At 37.7% G+C, this 14223-nt stretch overlaps 1 protein-coding gene across 1 annotated transcript in view; it reads right to left on the minus strand.

Moving 5' to 3' along the window:
• The window catches only part of FBXO3 (F-box protein 3), a 32664-nt gene that overhangs the window by 15536 nt on the left and 2905 nt on the right, over positions 1 to 14223 (minus strand). The window contains exons 2-4 of the mRNA XM_042904937.1: positions 12478 to 12567; positions 10226 to 10389; positions 384 to 498 (exon numbers count right to left, since the gene is read on the minus strand). Coding sequence (XP_042760871.1) covers positions 384 to 498; positions 10226 to 10389; positions 12478 to 12567 — 369 coding nt within the window. The remainder of the gene's footprint in view (positions 1 to 383; positions 499 to 10225; positions 10390 to 12477; positions 12568 to 14223) is intronic.

The raw sequence follows: 14223 nt of genomic DNA on the forward strand, positions 1-14223 counted from the left end.
ATATTTACTTTAGTAAAATCAAATTCAAGCTATAGGGTTTTTTTTTTAAGATTTTTTTTAAGGTTTATTTATTTTTGAGAGAGAGAGCATGTGTCTGTGAGCGAGACACAGAATCTGAAGCAAGCTCTGGGCTCTGAGCTGTCAGCACAGACCTGGACTTGGGGCTTGAACCCACGAATTGTGAGATCATGACCTGAACCGAAGTCGGATGCTTAACCGACCGAGCCACCAGGGGCCCTGAGATTTTGTCTTTTGGATTCTTACAAAGAAGAGGGAATTCCTGTACACCTTTAATCTGTTAAGAGTAAGTACAAATTGTTTTTATTTTCATTCTGGGAAATCATTTGTGTCATTAAAAATAATCCAAATGGAAAACATCTTACCCAGGAACCACTAACTTTTGACCATTGTGGATACGATATGAACATCGATAATCATCAGGAAGCTTGCAACCAATCTGAGCTTCCACTGCATCCAGGTCTTCCTCTCGAGCGCCCTCTGCAAATACACAAAAAAGCAAATTATGAAGAAACAATAATCCTTATATCTAAGGGCAAATACAACCTTCCGCTAGCCAGTGGGACAATCGTAGAGCAAGTGAATTCTGTCCAAATTGTACTGCTGAAATATAGGGAAATTAGATGGAAAATTCAGAGCAACAATATATCACTTTGGATTGACTCTGACATTTGAAGCACTGAGAAAGAAACAACTCAGTTTCCTCTCAACAGGGAAAACACTGGTGCTCAGTAAAATATGGAAAGGTAGGCAGCAGGGGGATCCACAGTAATTTTTTTGCATTATGCTGCAAACTTTAGGATATATCTCACTTTTCTTAATCTAACACACTCACACTTCTCTACTAAAAAAAGCCTCTCCAGTTCTCCAAACTGATGCTGTTCAAGAGTCTTAACATAGTCTCTCAATGAGAAATACAGGGCATAGGTGGGTATAAGTTCATGCTGTGGGGAAGCCATTAACTTAAACCCAATATTGCATGTTTGTAAGCTTGCCATATATTCCAGCTTCAAAAAGCCGGAAGTGATGACAAATACCAAGAGAAGGGATTCACCTCCAGCAATGGCTCACCAGGTTGTTGGAGCAAACTTCTTGCTGAGAACCAGGAAAATGCAACCGAAAATTGGTTTCAAGGCTTTTGCAGAACCTCAAAGACAGTGAGGACAGGGGGAGAGGAGATCAGAAGAACAGGGAAACTGAGAGCTCAGCAGGGCCGTTGGAGCAACCTTGTCTTAGAGGCAAGTGCCAAGTCTAAAAGCAAACATGTGGCTGAGAAGCTGAGCAAGGCTTTTGGCAGCAACACTGAGAGAATTTTCCAAAATTGATGAAAACACCAAACCACAGATTCAAAAAGCACTTTAGCCAGTGGAGAACAGTTATAAAGAAAATCATATCTAGACTCATTATTGGGAAACTGCTGAAAATCAGAGACAAAGAGAAATCTTAAAAAGCAGCCAAAGGGGGAAAGTCAGGCAGTCCCCTTCAAAGGTATAACAATCAGACTGACAGCTACATTCTCAACAGAAACAATAGAAGCCAGAAGAATGGTATCTTCAAAGTGCTGAAAAAAATAACTGTTGACTAAATTCTATACCCACTGTATATATATATTTCAAAAGTGTAGGTGAGAGAAATACATTTTTAGATGAAAAGCAATCTGAAAAATTCAGGAGTAGGGGTCTCTCCTTTAAAAAATTACTAAAAATGGGGTGCCTGAATGGCTCAGTCAGTTGGGCATCTGACTTTGGCTCAGGTCATGATCTTACAATTGGTTAGTTCATGAGTTTGAGCCCTGGAGCTGATAGCTCAGCATAGAGCTGTGCCTCCCTCTCTCTCTGCCCCTCCCCCATTCATGCTCCGTGGCTCTCTCTCTCTCAAAAATAAAAAAATATTAAAATAAATAAACAGAAATTTTTAAAAATTAAAACAAAACACTTAAAGGAATTCTTCCGGTAGAAGAAAAATGATCCCAAATGAAAGCATGAAGATGCAGGAAGAAATGAAGAGCAATGAGAAAAGGTAGATATGGAGGTAAGTCTAAAATGAAATTGAACTGAATATATAAAATAATAATAATAATCTTTTCAGGGATAGAAAATATGTCCAATATTAAAATCACAAAAACTGTAACACAAGAGGCAGGAGGGAGATAATTGGAGTTAAAGTAGTCTAAGGTTCTTGTATTGTCCAGGAAGAGGTAAAAATACTAATTTACAATAGATTTTAATTAAATCAGAGGTGCATACTTAAATCTCTAGGGTAATTGCTAAAAAAGTTATATAAGAAAAGGAGGTACAGAATAAAACATAATTAAGAAGAATAGAAAAAAAGGAACATCTGTTCAGGAGCACAAATAAAAAACAATTAGGAACATGGCATATATATAAATCCAAATACAGTAATAATTACATTAAATATAAATAAACTAAATAACCTAATAAATAAAAGAATGACAGAAACAAAACAAAACACAATCATATACAAGAGAAACATCTTAGAGATGTAGATACAGAAAAGAAAGTTAAAATAGCTCTACCAAAATCACACAAAATAGACTTTCAGGCACACAGCATTATCAGAAGTAACAGAAGGCTTTTTGTAATGGCTAAAAGGTTAAATTGACTACACAAATATTATAATGCTAATTTTGTGTAACTAATAACACAGCTTCAAAATGTATTTTTTTTTAATTTTTTTTTTTTTAACGTTTATTTATTTTTGAGACAGAGAGAGACAGAGCATGAATGGGGGAGGGTCAGAGAGAGGGAGACACAGAATCCGAAACAGGCTCCAGGCTCTGAGCTGTCAGCACAGAGCCCGACGCGGGGCTCGAACCCACAGGCCGCGAGATCATGACCTGAGCCGAAGTCGGCTGCTTAACCGACCGAGCCACCCAGGCGCCCCTCAAAATGTATTTTTTAAAATAACAGAACTAAAATTGAAAAAAGATACATCCACAACCACAGTTATTAGTTTTCTATTGCTGTGCTATTAGCAGCTGAAACCGCATTCATTTACTGTCCCACAATTTCTGTAGGTAAGAAGTCTGGGCATGACTGAATTGGATCCTCCGCACAGGTCCCACTGGCTGAAATCACTGTGTCAACTCCGGCTGCTATGCATCTTAGGTTATGCATCTTATGCTTGAAGTCCTCTTCCAACTTCACTGGTTATGGTCAGAATTCATTTCCTTGCAGTTGCAGGACTGTGGTCCTCAGCTCCCAGAAGCCACCTGCCATTCCCTGTTACATGGCCCTCATCACAACATGCTGGTTTACTTATTCAAAGCCAATACGAAATACCCATGCTTCAAATCTCTCTGCCTTCTGGAAGGGCCTGGTTCCTTTCAAGGGCTCACCTGATTAGGTAAGGCCTGCTCCGGATAACTTTAATTTTGATTAACAATTAACTCAAATTCGACTAATTTGGGACCTTAATTAAATCTGCAAAGCCCATTCACCTTTGTCACATATTACCTAAAAACAGGACTGAAATCAATTATCTCCAGCACCACTCACACTCAAAGGGAGGCTATTATCATACCAGGCATGTACAGCAGGGGTGAATCTTTGGAGCTCTCTCAGAATTCTGCCTACCACACTGAGAAATTTTAACATACCCCTCTCAGTAACTAATAGAACAAGTAGACAAAAAGAAAAAAGAAAATAAAATCAGTAAGAGTGCAAAAGATTTAAACAAAATTAACAATTTTTGCCTAATTATATATACAGTACTGAATCCAACAATCGCAAAATATACATTCTTTTCAAGAGTACATGGAACATTTACCAAGACAGAGTATATGCTGGACCAGAGAACAAAGCACAACAAATTTCAAATGACTGAAATCAGAGTATATTCTCTGATCCAGTGGAATTAAAATATAAATTATATTAAGAAGATTACTTTAAAAAAAAACTCAAACATCTGGAAACCAAGCAATACATTTCTATATAATCTGTGGCTCAAAGAAGAAATCAAAAGAAATCAGAAAATATTTTGAATCTCACGTAAATTAAAATACAACATATTAAAACTTATGAGATGAAGCTAAAGCCATGCTTAAAGGGAAATCTGTAGCAAATGCATCTGAAGAAAACAAGAAAGCCTAAAAATTTATGATCTAATCACCTCAGGTAAAGGAAAAAGCCACAGTAAAGTCAGAAAGAAATCAGAGAAATTAATGAAATAATAGAAAATGAATATAGAGAGGATTGACAAAGGCTAAAGTCAGTTCTTTGAAAAAACTATTAAGGTTAACTCTGATCAAGAATAACAGAAAAAGCACAAATAATATCAGAAACGGAAAGGTGAAATCACTACAGATACAACAGCAAGCATCATACAGATAAAAGGATATTATAAAAACCTTTACAGCAGTAAATTAGAACATGTAAATGAAGTGGACAATTTCCTAGAAATATACTCAAAACTGACATAAGAATAAGTAGAAAATCTGAATAGTACTCTATCTAATAAAGAAATTGCATCTGTAACTTAAAACCTTCCCACAGTGAAAACTCCAGGACTGAATGGCTTCGCTGGTACATTCCACTAACAATTTAAGCAAGACAGACTACCAAGCTTATATAAACTTTTCCAGAGAACAGAAAAAGAAGCAACACTTTCCAACTTGGCTGGCCTTTTATAAGGCCAGCATCATCTTGATACCAAAACCTGACAAGAACATTGCAAGAAGGAAAAATTACAGGCCAAAGTCTCTCTTGAACATGGATGTAAAAACCCCAATCAAATACTAGCAAATCAAATCCAACATATGAAAAGGATATTACAGCCAAAGTATGTTTATTCCAGAAATACAAAGTTGGTTTAATATTCAGAAAATCAATGAATGCAATTCGGCATATTAACAGAATGAAGTAGGAAAATCGTGATAATCAGAAGGCTGGAAAGTCATTTGACAAAAACTCAAGTATCCACACAAAGACAGGGGTCCTGGGTTGGTTAAGCAGCTGCCTTTGGCTCAGGTCATGATCTCACAGTTCGTGGGTTTGAGCCCCACATGGGGCTCTGTGCTGAGAGCTCAGAGCCTGCAGCCAGCTTGGTATTCTGTGTGTGTCTCTCTCTCTGCCTCTCCCCCGCTCATCCTCTGTCTGTCTGTCTCTCTCTCAAAAATGAATAAACATTAAAAAAAATTTTTAAGCAGGAAGACAAAAATAGGGGTGCCTAGGTGGCTCATTTGGTTAAGCATCTGACCCTTCATTTTGGTTCAAGTCATGATCTCAAGATTTGTGAGTTCAAGCCCCATGTCAGGATCTACACTGACAGTGTGGAGTCTGCTTGGGATTCTCTGTCTCCCTCTCTCTTTCTCTCAAAATTTTTTTTTAATGTTTATTTATTTTTGTATATTTTGTATATTTTGTAAATATATTTGTATATTTTGTATTGTATATTTTTTTAATGTTTATTTATTTTTGAGAGGGAGAGAGAGACAGAGTGAGAGTGGGGGAGGGACAGAGAGAGAGGGAGACACAGAATCCCAAGCAGGCTCCAGGCTCTGAGCTGTCAGCACAGAGCCCGTTGTGGGGCTTGAACTCACAAACCGTGAGATCATGACCTGAGCTGAAGTCAGACACTTAACCAACTGAGCCACCCAGGCACCCCTCAAAAACAAATAAACTTTAAAATAAAAAATAAAACACAAAGACAAAAGTAAAAAAAAAAAAAATCTCTCCACAAACTAGGATCAGAAGAGACTTTCTTCCATGTGATAAAGAATAGCTACAAAAAACCTACAGCAAACATCATCTTTAAAGGAGAAATGTTGAAAGCTTTCCCTCTGTGATCAGAAAGATAAGGATGCTCACTCTCAGCATTTCTATCCAACATCACACCGAAGGCCTTAGCCAGTGCAGTAAAACAGGAAAAAGAAATGAATGACGTGAAGACTGGAAAGCTAGAAATAAAAGTGTCATTATTCGGGGCGCCTGGGTGGCGCAGTCGGTTAAGCGTCCGACTTCAGCCAGGTCACGATCTCACGGTCCGTGAGTTCGAGCCCCGCGTCAGGCTCTGGGCTGATGGCTCGGAGCCTGGAGCCTGTTTCCGATTCTGTGTCTCCCTCTCTCTCTGTCCCTCCCCCGTTCATGCTCTGTCTCTCTCTGTCCCAAAAATAAATAAACGTTGAAAAAAAAAAAAATAAATAAAATAAAAAAAAAAAAAAAAGTGTCATTATTCAATATCTTTAGGGAAATGTAAATTAAAATCACCACTACATACCCACTAGAAAGGCAAAAAAAAAAAAAAAAAAAAAAAAAAAAGAATGACAATGTTAAAGTGCTGGTAGGACTGTAAAGTTTTAGAACCACTTTGGAAAATTAATAGTATCTTCTGAAGTTTAACATAAGCATACTCCACAAGCCAGGAAACCCAATCCTCGATATTTACTTGATAGAAATATGCTCATATGTACACCAAAAATTATCTATAACATTATTTATAATAGCCCCAAACTAGAAATAACCCAATATCCATCGACAGTAGAATGAATCTATAAATTAGAGCCTACCCATGTAATGGCAGACTATAGTGCAACAAAAATGAACAAGCTACTGTTACACACAATACAGTTGAATCTCACAGACAAAATAGAAATAATTCACATAAAATATAGACTTAATCATGCAATTTATATAAAGTTCAAAAAGAGAAAACTATTCAGTGGTGCTAGCAATCAGGATAGCAATTACCTCTGAGAAAGATGGGGTGGGGGCGGGGCTCTAGGTACAGAAAATCATTCTACTTCTTGACCTGGAGGGTGTTACAATGGTCATGTTTATGTTGTGATAATTTATCAAGTTGTACACTTATGATCCACACGCATTTCTGTATGTTAGTTAACATTACCAGTGATGGCGTGTGGATGATAATCTTTCTAAACACCCATTACCCCAATCTAATCATAGTAATTCTTCAGACAAAGCTGTTTTGAGAAACATTCTACAAAATACCTGACCAATACTCCTTCAGACTATCAAGATCATGAAAGACAAGGAAAGACAGAGAAATTGCCACAGACCAGAAGACACTAAGGAGACATGACAATTAGAGGCAATGTGGTATTCTGGATTGAATTCCAGAATCAAATTCCATATTAATGGAAACTGTGGTGAAATCCGAATGAAACCTGGAGTTTAGTTAATAGTTACATACCAATGAAGACTTTAGTTTTGACAAATGTCCCGTAGGGAGATACACTAGGGGAAACTGAAACTGGGTGAAGTGTGTACAAGAACTCTCTGTACTAGCTTTGCAACTTACTGCAATCTACAATTATTCCAAAATAAAAAGTTTATTTAAAAAAAAAAAAAAAAGTTTAGTACAAAAGAAAACATGAATAGTTGCCTGAACCAGAAATTGAGAGGAAGGAAACTAATATTGGTATAGTTAGTGCTACATGTTGGACATTTAACATATAACCTTACGAAAATAAGAATTTCTTGAAGAAGAGATAGCTGGACGGAAAAAAGTAAAACAATGACAACAAGAGAGAAAAATAAGGAAATACATGTTTACAATATAGTAAAATCAAGGTTGAGAGGGACATCTTCCTATGGTAGAATTTGGGCCACAATCAGACCAGGCTCAAATCTCAGCTCTGCCACCCACGAGCTGTGTGATCTCTGGCAAGTAATTTCACCTCTTTAATCCATTTCATCTGGCAAATGGGGAATAATACTACCTGCCTGAGAGAATTATAGTGAGGATTAAATAAGCTTCCTGTGTTTAATATAGTGCTTTCCTGGCACTCAATAAATGTTCATGTACTTCCGTTGCTCCTTAGACTACTTGTGTGAAAAAGCAGGGAAAAGGTTACTGGAAGCCAAGAAACCTCCACTGAAATTCTACCTCTGTCACTTACTAGTTATGGGACCTTGTGTAAATCACCTAAACTCTCTGAGCCTGTCCCTGCACCTGTAAAACAAGGGAACTGGTATAAATCGGGGACTGACAAATTACAACCTGCAGCCCAAATCCCAGCCTGCAGCCTGTTTCTGTAAATGAAGTTTTCTTGGAACACTGCCTTGCCCCTTTGTCTATGTATTATCTATGGCTGCTTCCCCACAATAACAGTAGAGTTGAATAGTTGTGACAGAGACCATCTAGCTCTCAAAGACTAAAATATTTACTATCTGGTCATTTAAAGAAAAAGTTTGCCAACCTCTGGTCTAAATGGTCTCAAAGGCCCCTTTCAAATCTGAAGTTCTAAGCCCACATGTAAGGTAAATATGGAATCTGAAGACACATGTTATATACCATTAGATAGATTGGTACAAGATATATTAATATACCATAATTTCAAGGTACTCTGTAAAACTTTCCCCAAGCCCGATGCCTATTTGCTTTCCAAGTTTCCTTTCTATCTGCCATCTCCATAACCTTGAGATTGAGTCAGGGACTGTCGCTGCTGAGGTGAGTAGCTAGTTCCCGATTCAGCCCTACAACTCATAGGCCTGGCACCCCTAGAATCCCCAGCATTCCAGATATCAAACAGCTTTTACCCCATTCCTCAGGGCAAAACCCCCAGACAACTGTCACCTGGGAATGAAACAGGGGCCATCAAGGAAGTCTCTGACAACCTCACCTCTAACCATTAGGTACAGAACAGTGAGCAGCGAACCTGGGAATGCCAAATGGGAGTCCTCCCAACCCCCCAAAAAAAGGAGGAAAAAAAAGAAAAACAAAAAAAGAAGCTGCTCTGTATCTTTAGTTTCTTCATTTCTTGGTAGCTCTGTGACTAAAAGGAGAACCATGCTTATATTCTCATGGTCCGAACATGCTAGTATTGGACTTGCTCTCTAAGAGTCCTAAGACACTCTGGACAAAATAGGATAGGTCCTCTCTCCCATCAGTTATTGAGACCATAGCTCTGGGGTCAGCTCTATATATTCAAATCCTGGCTCTGCGGCCTTTTGTTTTGTGACAGCAAACAACTTACTTGGCTTTTTATATCTTAGGTAGTTCACCTATATAATAATTATCTATCTCATAAGATTTGGATAATATGGAATAATATAAAACAATTAGCTTAGTTCCTTGATTTGTGTTTAATACAAAATAATAGCTATTACAAACCCTTACCTATTTTACTTATATTCTGAAATACCTATTTTCGGAATGACCTTCCTCTTGAAATTATTTAACCCCACATACCAAGTAGATATTGCTCATATTGTTTTTTTCTTCCAAGACAAAAAAGCCACTGAAGATATTAATCAAGGATACTTTCCTTCAAAGCTCTACTCTCCCTGCCAAATCAATCTTTCCTCTAGCTCCTAGCAACTCAGTTTGAAGTACCTGGTCATACAACCATGGTTTGTACGAAATTCATGTTTGCATGGGAAGTTACAGTGAAAATACGGAATGTAAAAGGAAGGCTGTTTCTAAAGAGACCTTAGTTCAAAAGGAATACATGTGAGAAGAACTGATACCAATTACAGCTCAGCTCAGCAAAGCCAAAACATGTTTTATATTCCTTTTAGTGGAGAAATCTGAAAAAACTTGGGGACTAAGTAGCAATATATCTGCAACCTATTTATATACTTTCCTGGGCATAAATTAGCAAATCAAATGAATGGGAAAGAGCTTGTTAATATCTCTTCCCAGAGTTGGACAATAATAGAAAGAGCACAAATTCTGGGGTCAAATAGACCTCAGTTCAAATCTTAGTTTTAACTGTTCTGTAAATGTCAAAATAGGGATGAAAGGTTTCCTTATTTTAGTATGCTCCTCTCACACTCTTAAAGACCCAGGTCTTTAATACTTGATCTTTCTAGATCATTAGACTATCAAACAACAATTTACTTGCACTAAAAATAAGAAAGAGGGTTGATACAGCAGGCAGTTTTTCAATTAAAAAACAAATCCTTTGAAAGAAATCACAATAGTTATCCTCAAGCACTCTTCCTATTAGTGAGTTTATTATAAAATATAAGGATACAAGGAGTTCAGCTTTCCCTTCTAATAAATAATCACATGGGTCCCAAGGCACTCAAAAACGGGACAAGCAGTAAAGCAAGAGTCCTTTTAGTAATATAGGCTTCCTATTTTCTTGGCCAAATATGAATGGTGAATTACAGATAATGTTGGTGAATTACAGAGTAGCATAGATGATAAGAAAACCAAAGTTATTTAACCTATTTATACTACAGTTACTAGATGAAGAAGGGAGACCCTGCATTCCCAGTACCTTTCAGAGACAAAACCATCCGAGGACATCTGGGCTCCAAATATTTCTTGAGATCATCCCAGGCCTTTTTAATAGCAGCATAATGGTCAATGTATCTTCCTACATCAGAGTAAGTATCTATGAAGAGAGATTTCCAACACTGATTCTTCTGTGTTTTCTCTTCCCTAAACAGATTTTAAAAAATGAGATTAAAAATCTTTTGAAATGAAATTAAACACTTACCAACATACTTTATTGGGAATTTGTGCTTACCTCTCCCTTCCTTTTCATTTATTTTAGCTACAAATGAAGACTAGATAGCAAAAGTGATACATACATCAAAAATTCTACAGGAGTTATTGCTGGCAGGGTGGGATTATGAGTCACTTATTGTCTTATTTCTACTTATTCTTTCCCCTAAGTTTTCCCCTATGTCCTTAATGAAACACAATGTGAATAGTATATAAGGTATGAATTTCAACTTACTCCTTAAAACATCACAATTATAAAGTTTTAAAGCATATATGTAGTTGTTTTACTTTAGAAAACATTTAGAATTTAATGATATAACGATACTAATACAATTTATCTACACTGGGTTACCCAGTAGCATTCAAGGTAATCACATGATTCAATCTCTCATTTGGTACAATTCCACATACATTTATTGAGTGTCTACTCAGCCATGGAGGACATTAAAAAATGAGGCTTGGGGCGCCTGGGTGGCGCAGTCGGTTAAGCGTCCGACTTCAGCCAGGTCACATCTCGCGGTGAGTTCGAGCCCCGCGTCAGGCTCTGGGCTGATGGCTCAGAGCCTGGAGCCTGTTTCCGATTCTGTGTCTCCCTCTCTCTCTGCCCCTCCCCCGTTCATGCTCTGTCTCTCTCTGTCCCAAAAATAAATAAAAAACGTTGAAAAAAAAATTAAAAAAAAAAAAAAATGAGGCTTATTTTCTGCCCTCAAATAATGTATATTCTAATCAGGGGGAAAGAATGAAGCGTAAACTTAAGAGTCAGAAGTGGCACAGGATAAGGCAGCCACAAAGGGCCTTCCGGTATCATGCTAACGAGGTTGGACCTTATCCTGTAGGGAACAGAGAGCTACTGAAGGGTTTTAACAGGGGAGCTGAAAGAGAGAATTGTGGTTGTGGTTTGGGAGGTGTGTAAACTAGAGGCCCAAGAGATGAGTCAGGAGGGTTGTGAGGAGTTCTGGTAAGAGATGATGAACTGACCTAAAACGGGTAGCTAGATGAAATGAGAAAAAAGATTCAAGAAATATAGAGAGGCTAAAATCAGAAAGGGCTTGGTAATTGAATGAATGTAGAGACAGAAAGAGAGGAGATCTAGGATGATGCCTGTTTCTGGCTTGGAAGGCCCAGGTGGATGGTACCACCATGAAGATGAGGAATGCAGGAGAATCCGGTTTAGGGATGGTGAAAACAACAATTCAGGTGTTGTTTGGGGGGTGGGGAGAGACAGGGGTTGGAAGGAAAATAATGTACATACATATTATCAAAACCATACAGTACCAACAAACTTATGAAAAACTAGTCTCCTATTCTAAGTCCAACCCTTCAAAGGAAACTTTAGTTATTTCTGGAAGTTATAAGTCTAAACATTTATGCCTCTAGTCTTGATCTATCGATTTTATATCTATCTACTGATAGCCCAAAGAAAAAGATCAGTTCAGACAATACTTAAAATTTCCTCTTCCCCATTCTTCCTCCTCCCAGGGTTTGATAGCCTATTATTTTTAGTTCTACTGAGTAACTTGCAGCTTTAAATAATATACTTAGACCTTTACTTCTTGCTTTGCCAACTTGCCAGGACTTGATTCCCTCGATCTAAGAAAAAGATATTGACAACCCTACCTTTTCTTTTGTCTTTCCCAACGCCACCTACTGTCAACTACACTTTCATTCTGTCAAGTTTATTAACATTTACTGAACTCAGAAAACCCTGGTGGGTCATCCAATGGAAAAGGTCCAGCAGGCGGTTGTGATCTCTGTGGGGATGTCAGGGATGGACATTCAGGTTTGGGAGTTAGGAGCACACAGGCAGCCACTACAAACGGCAACATGCGTGCAGAATTCGTAGAGGGAGAAGAACAGTGGCCCAAGGATAGAAGCTTAGAGAACACCAGCATTTACTGGGAGGCACAAGGAGAACAATCAAAGGACATAAAGAGAGAAGGGTTAGAGAGGAGGATGCAGACAGACTAGTGTTACAGAAGCCAAGGGACGGATTTCAGAAATACATATTTCCTGAATACTCACTCAGATATCAGCCAGTATTTTTTGCAATGTCTTCTCCACAGCGGATCATGACTTGATAGCTGGCTAAGCCTTCGACTGACATAGCAACAACTGGCAGTAACCAGATTCAAGGTTAGTATGAAAGAAAATAAGAAAACAGTTTAGAAATAAAGATAAAAATACTCAATGTTGTTTGATTTTATTCCCTTTACGTTTCTTATTTCCCACTTTCCACCCTTATAATTGCAAAACAGTATTTTCTAAAACCTGTTCAGCATGTTAGCTACTATAATTACCTTGTGAGTGGTGAAATCTTAACTATTTGAGTTCACGAATAAACCCCCCAAACCTCTACAACTATAGTTTTCGTATGAAAGTCTATAAAACACATAAACTTTTGGAGTTGTTAATTTCAAATCAAAGAGTTTTCATGCACTTATTATTGGGACAGTACTTCTACATACAGGAAGAAATGTTACTCAGATGTAAACAAAAAAGAAATGTTAAGATCTGCAAGACATTTGATATTAAATACATAAGCCTTTTGTCTTTTTTTGTTCCAATTTTTTCTTAAAGGAAAGAAATACTGCAGACAAAACCAATTTTAATTATAGCAACTATTGGAAAGCCCATCTCTAAAATATGTCAGAATCATTATAGTTCTGATTCAGTATCCATAGTGATCCAAGTTAGTATCGGCTGCTCAAAAACATGGAATATTAGAGATAAATAATTTTCTTATTATATAGAGACTTCTAATACAATAGTGCTCCAGTCCTATAAAGCCTACCCTACTTAATTAATTTGCAAAAAGAATGAACCTAGGATTAGGAAAATGGATTTCGGTCCTTTCAGAAGATGAATCACAGGTTGTAGAAAAGCCGATATTCAAAGATCTCAGCTGCGCAATAGGTAATCAATTAAGGGAATCTTAAATTACATGGGGCTTGTCAAAGCCATGACTGGGGCATGTGAGAAACCAACTGATGGTAAATAATATAATAGCCTTTGTTCAATTTTCAGATTTTACACAAACATCATCCTGATCCTTTTCTTCCAAGCTCAGGAGGTGCCCAAACTAATATTTGCAAACATAGGAATCCCTCCAGTTTTGTGAATTTGGAGTTCATTCCTTCTTTTCTTGATCCTTCTCTCTCTACTGTCCCAAGAGGTAAACAACATAAAAGAATCTCTGGAATAAGCACCAAAGGTGATTTTGATGTACGTGAAGGATGAGAAATACTGTTCTAGACATTCTGACTCTGTTGGCTTGGGGTAAGATCTGTATCTCAAGCATGTGTATGTTTAAAAAGTGTCACATGTTGGGGCCCCTGGGTGGCTTAGTCCATTGAACATCAGACTCTTGATCTAGGCTGAGCTCATCATCTCACAGTACGTGAGACCAAGCCCGCATAGGAGCCTGCTTGGGATTCTCGCTCTCCCTATCTCTCTGCCCCTCCCCTGCTTGTTCTCTCTCTCTCTCTCAAAATAAATAAACTTAAAAAAAAGTGTCACATATAATTCTGAGACACAGTGAGGGTTAAGAATGAATAGTACACAATAAATCATTGGGAAGAGATCCACATTGTGCAGTTAATATTACACAATGATTCCAACAGACTACCCCAATCCAACACCATCCAGTTCAGTAAATATGTATCTAAAACTTTGGAGCTCAGCAATAGGCAAGACACTTGGCAAAGTGGGCTGTATAGTGCAGGAAAGAAGTTGTAGTACACTGGAAACTTTTTTGTAAATAAAATGTGA

The sequence above is a fragment of the Panthera leo genome, chromosome D1, assembly GCF_018350215.1.
Source record: "Panthera leo isolate Ple1 chromosome D1, P.leo_Ple1_pat1.1, whole genome shotgun sequence".
Taxonomy (NCBI): Eukaryota; Metazoa; Chordata; class Mammalia; order Carnivora; family Felidae; genus Panthera; species Panthera leo.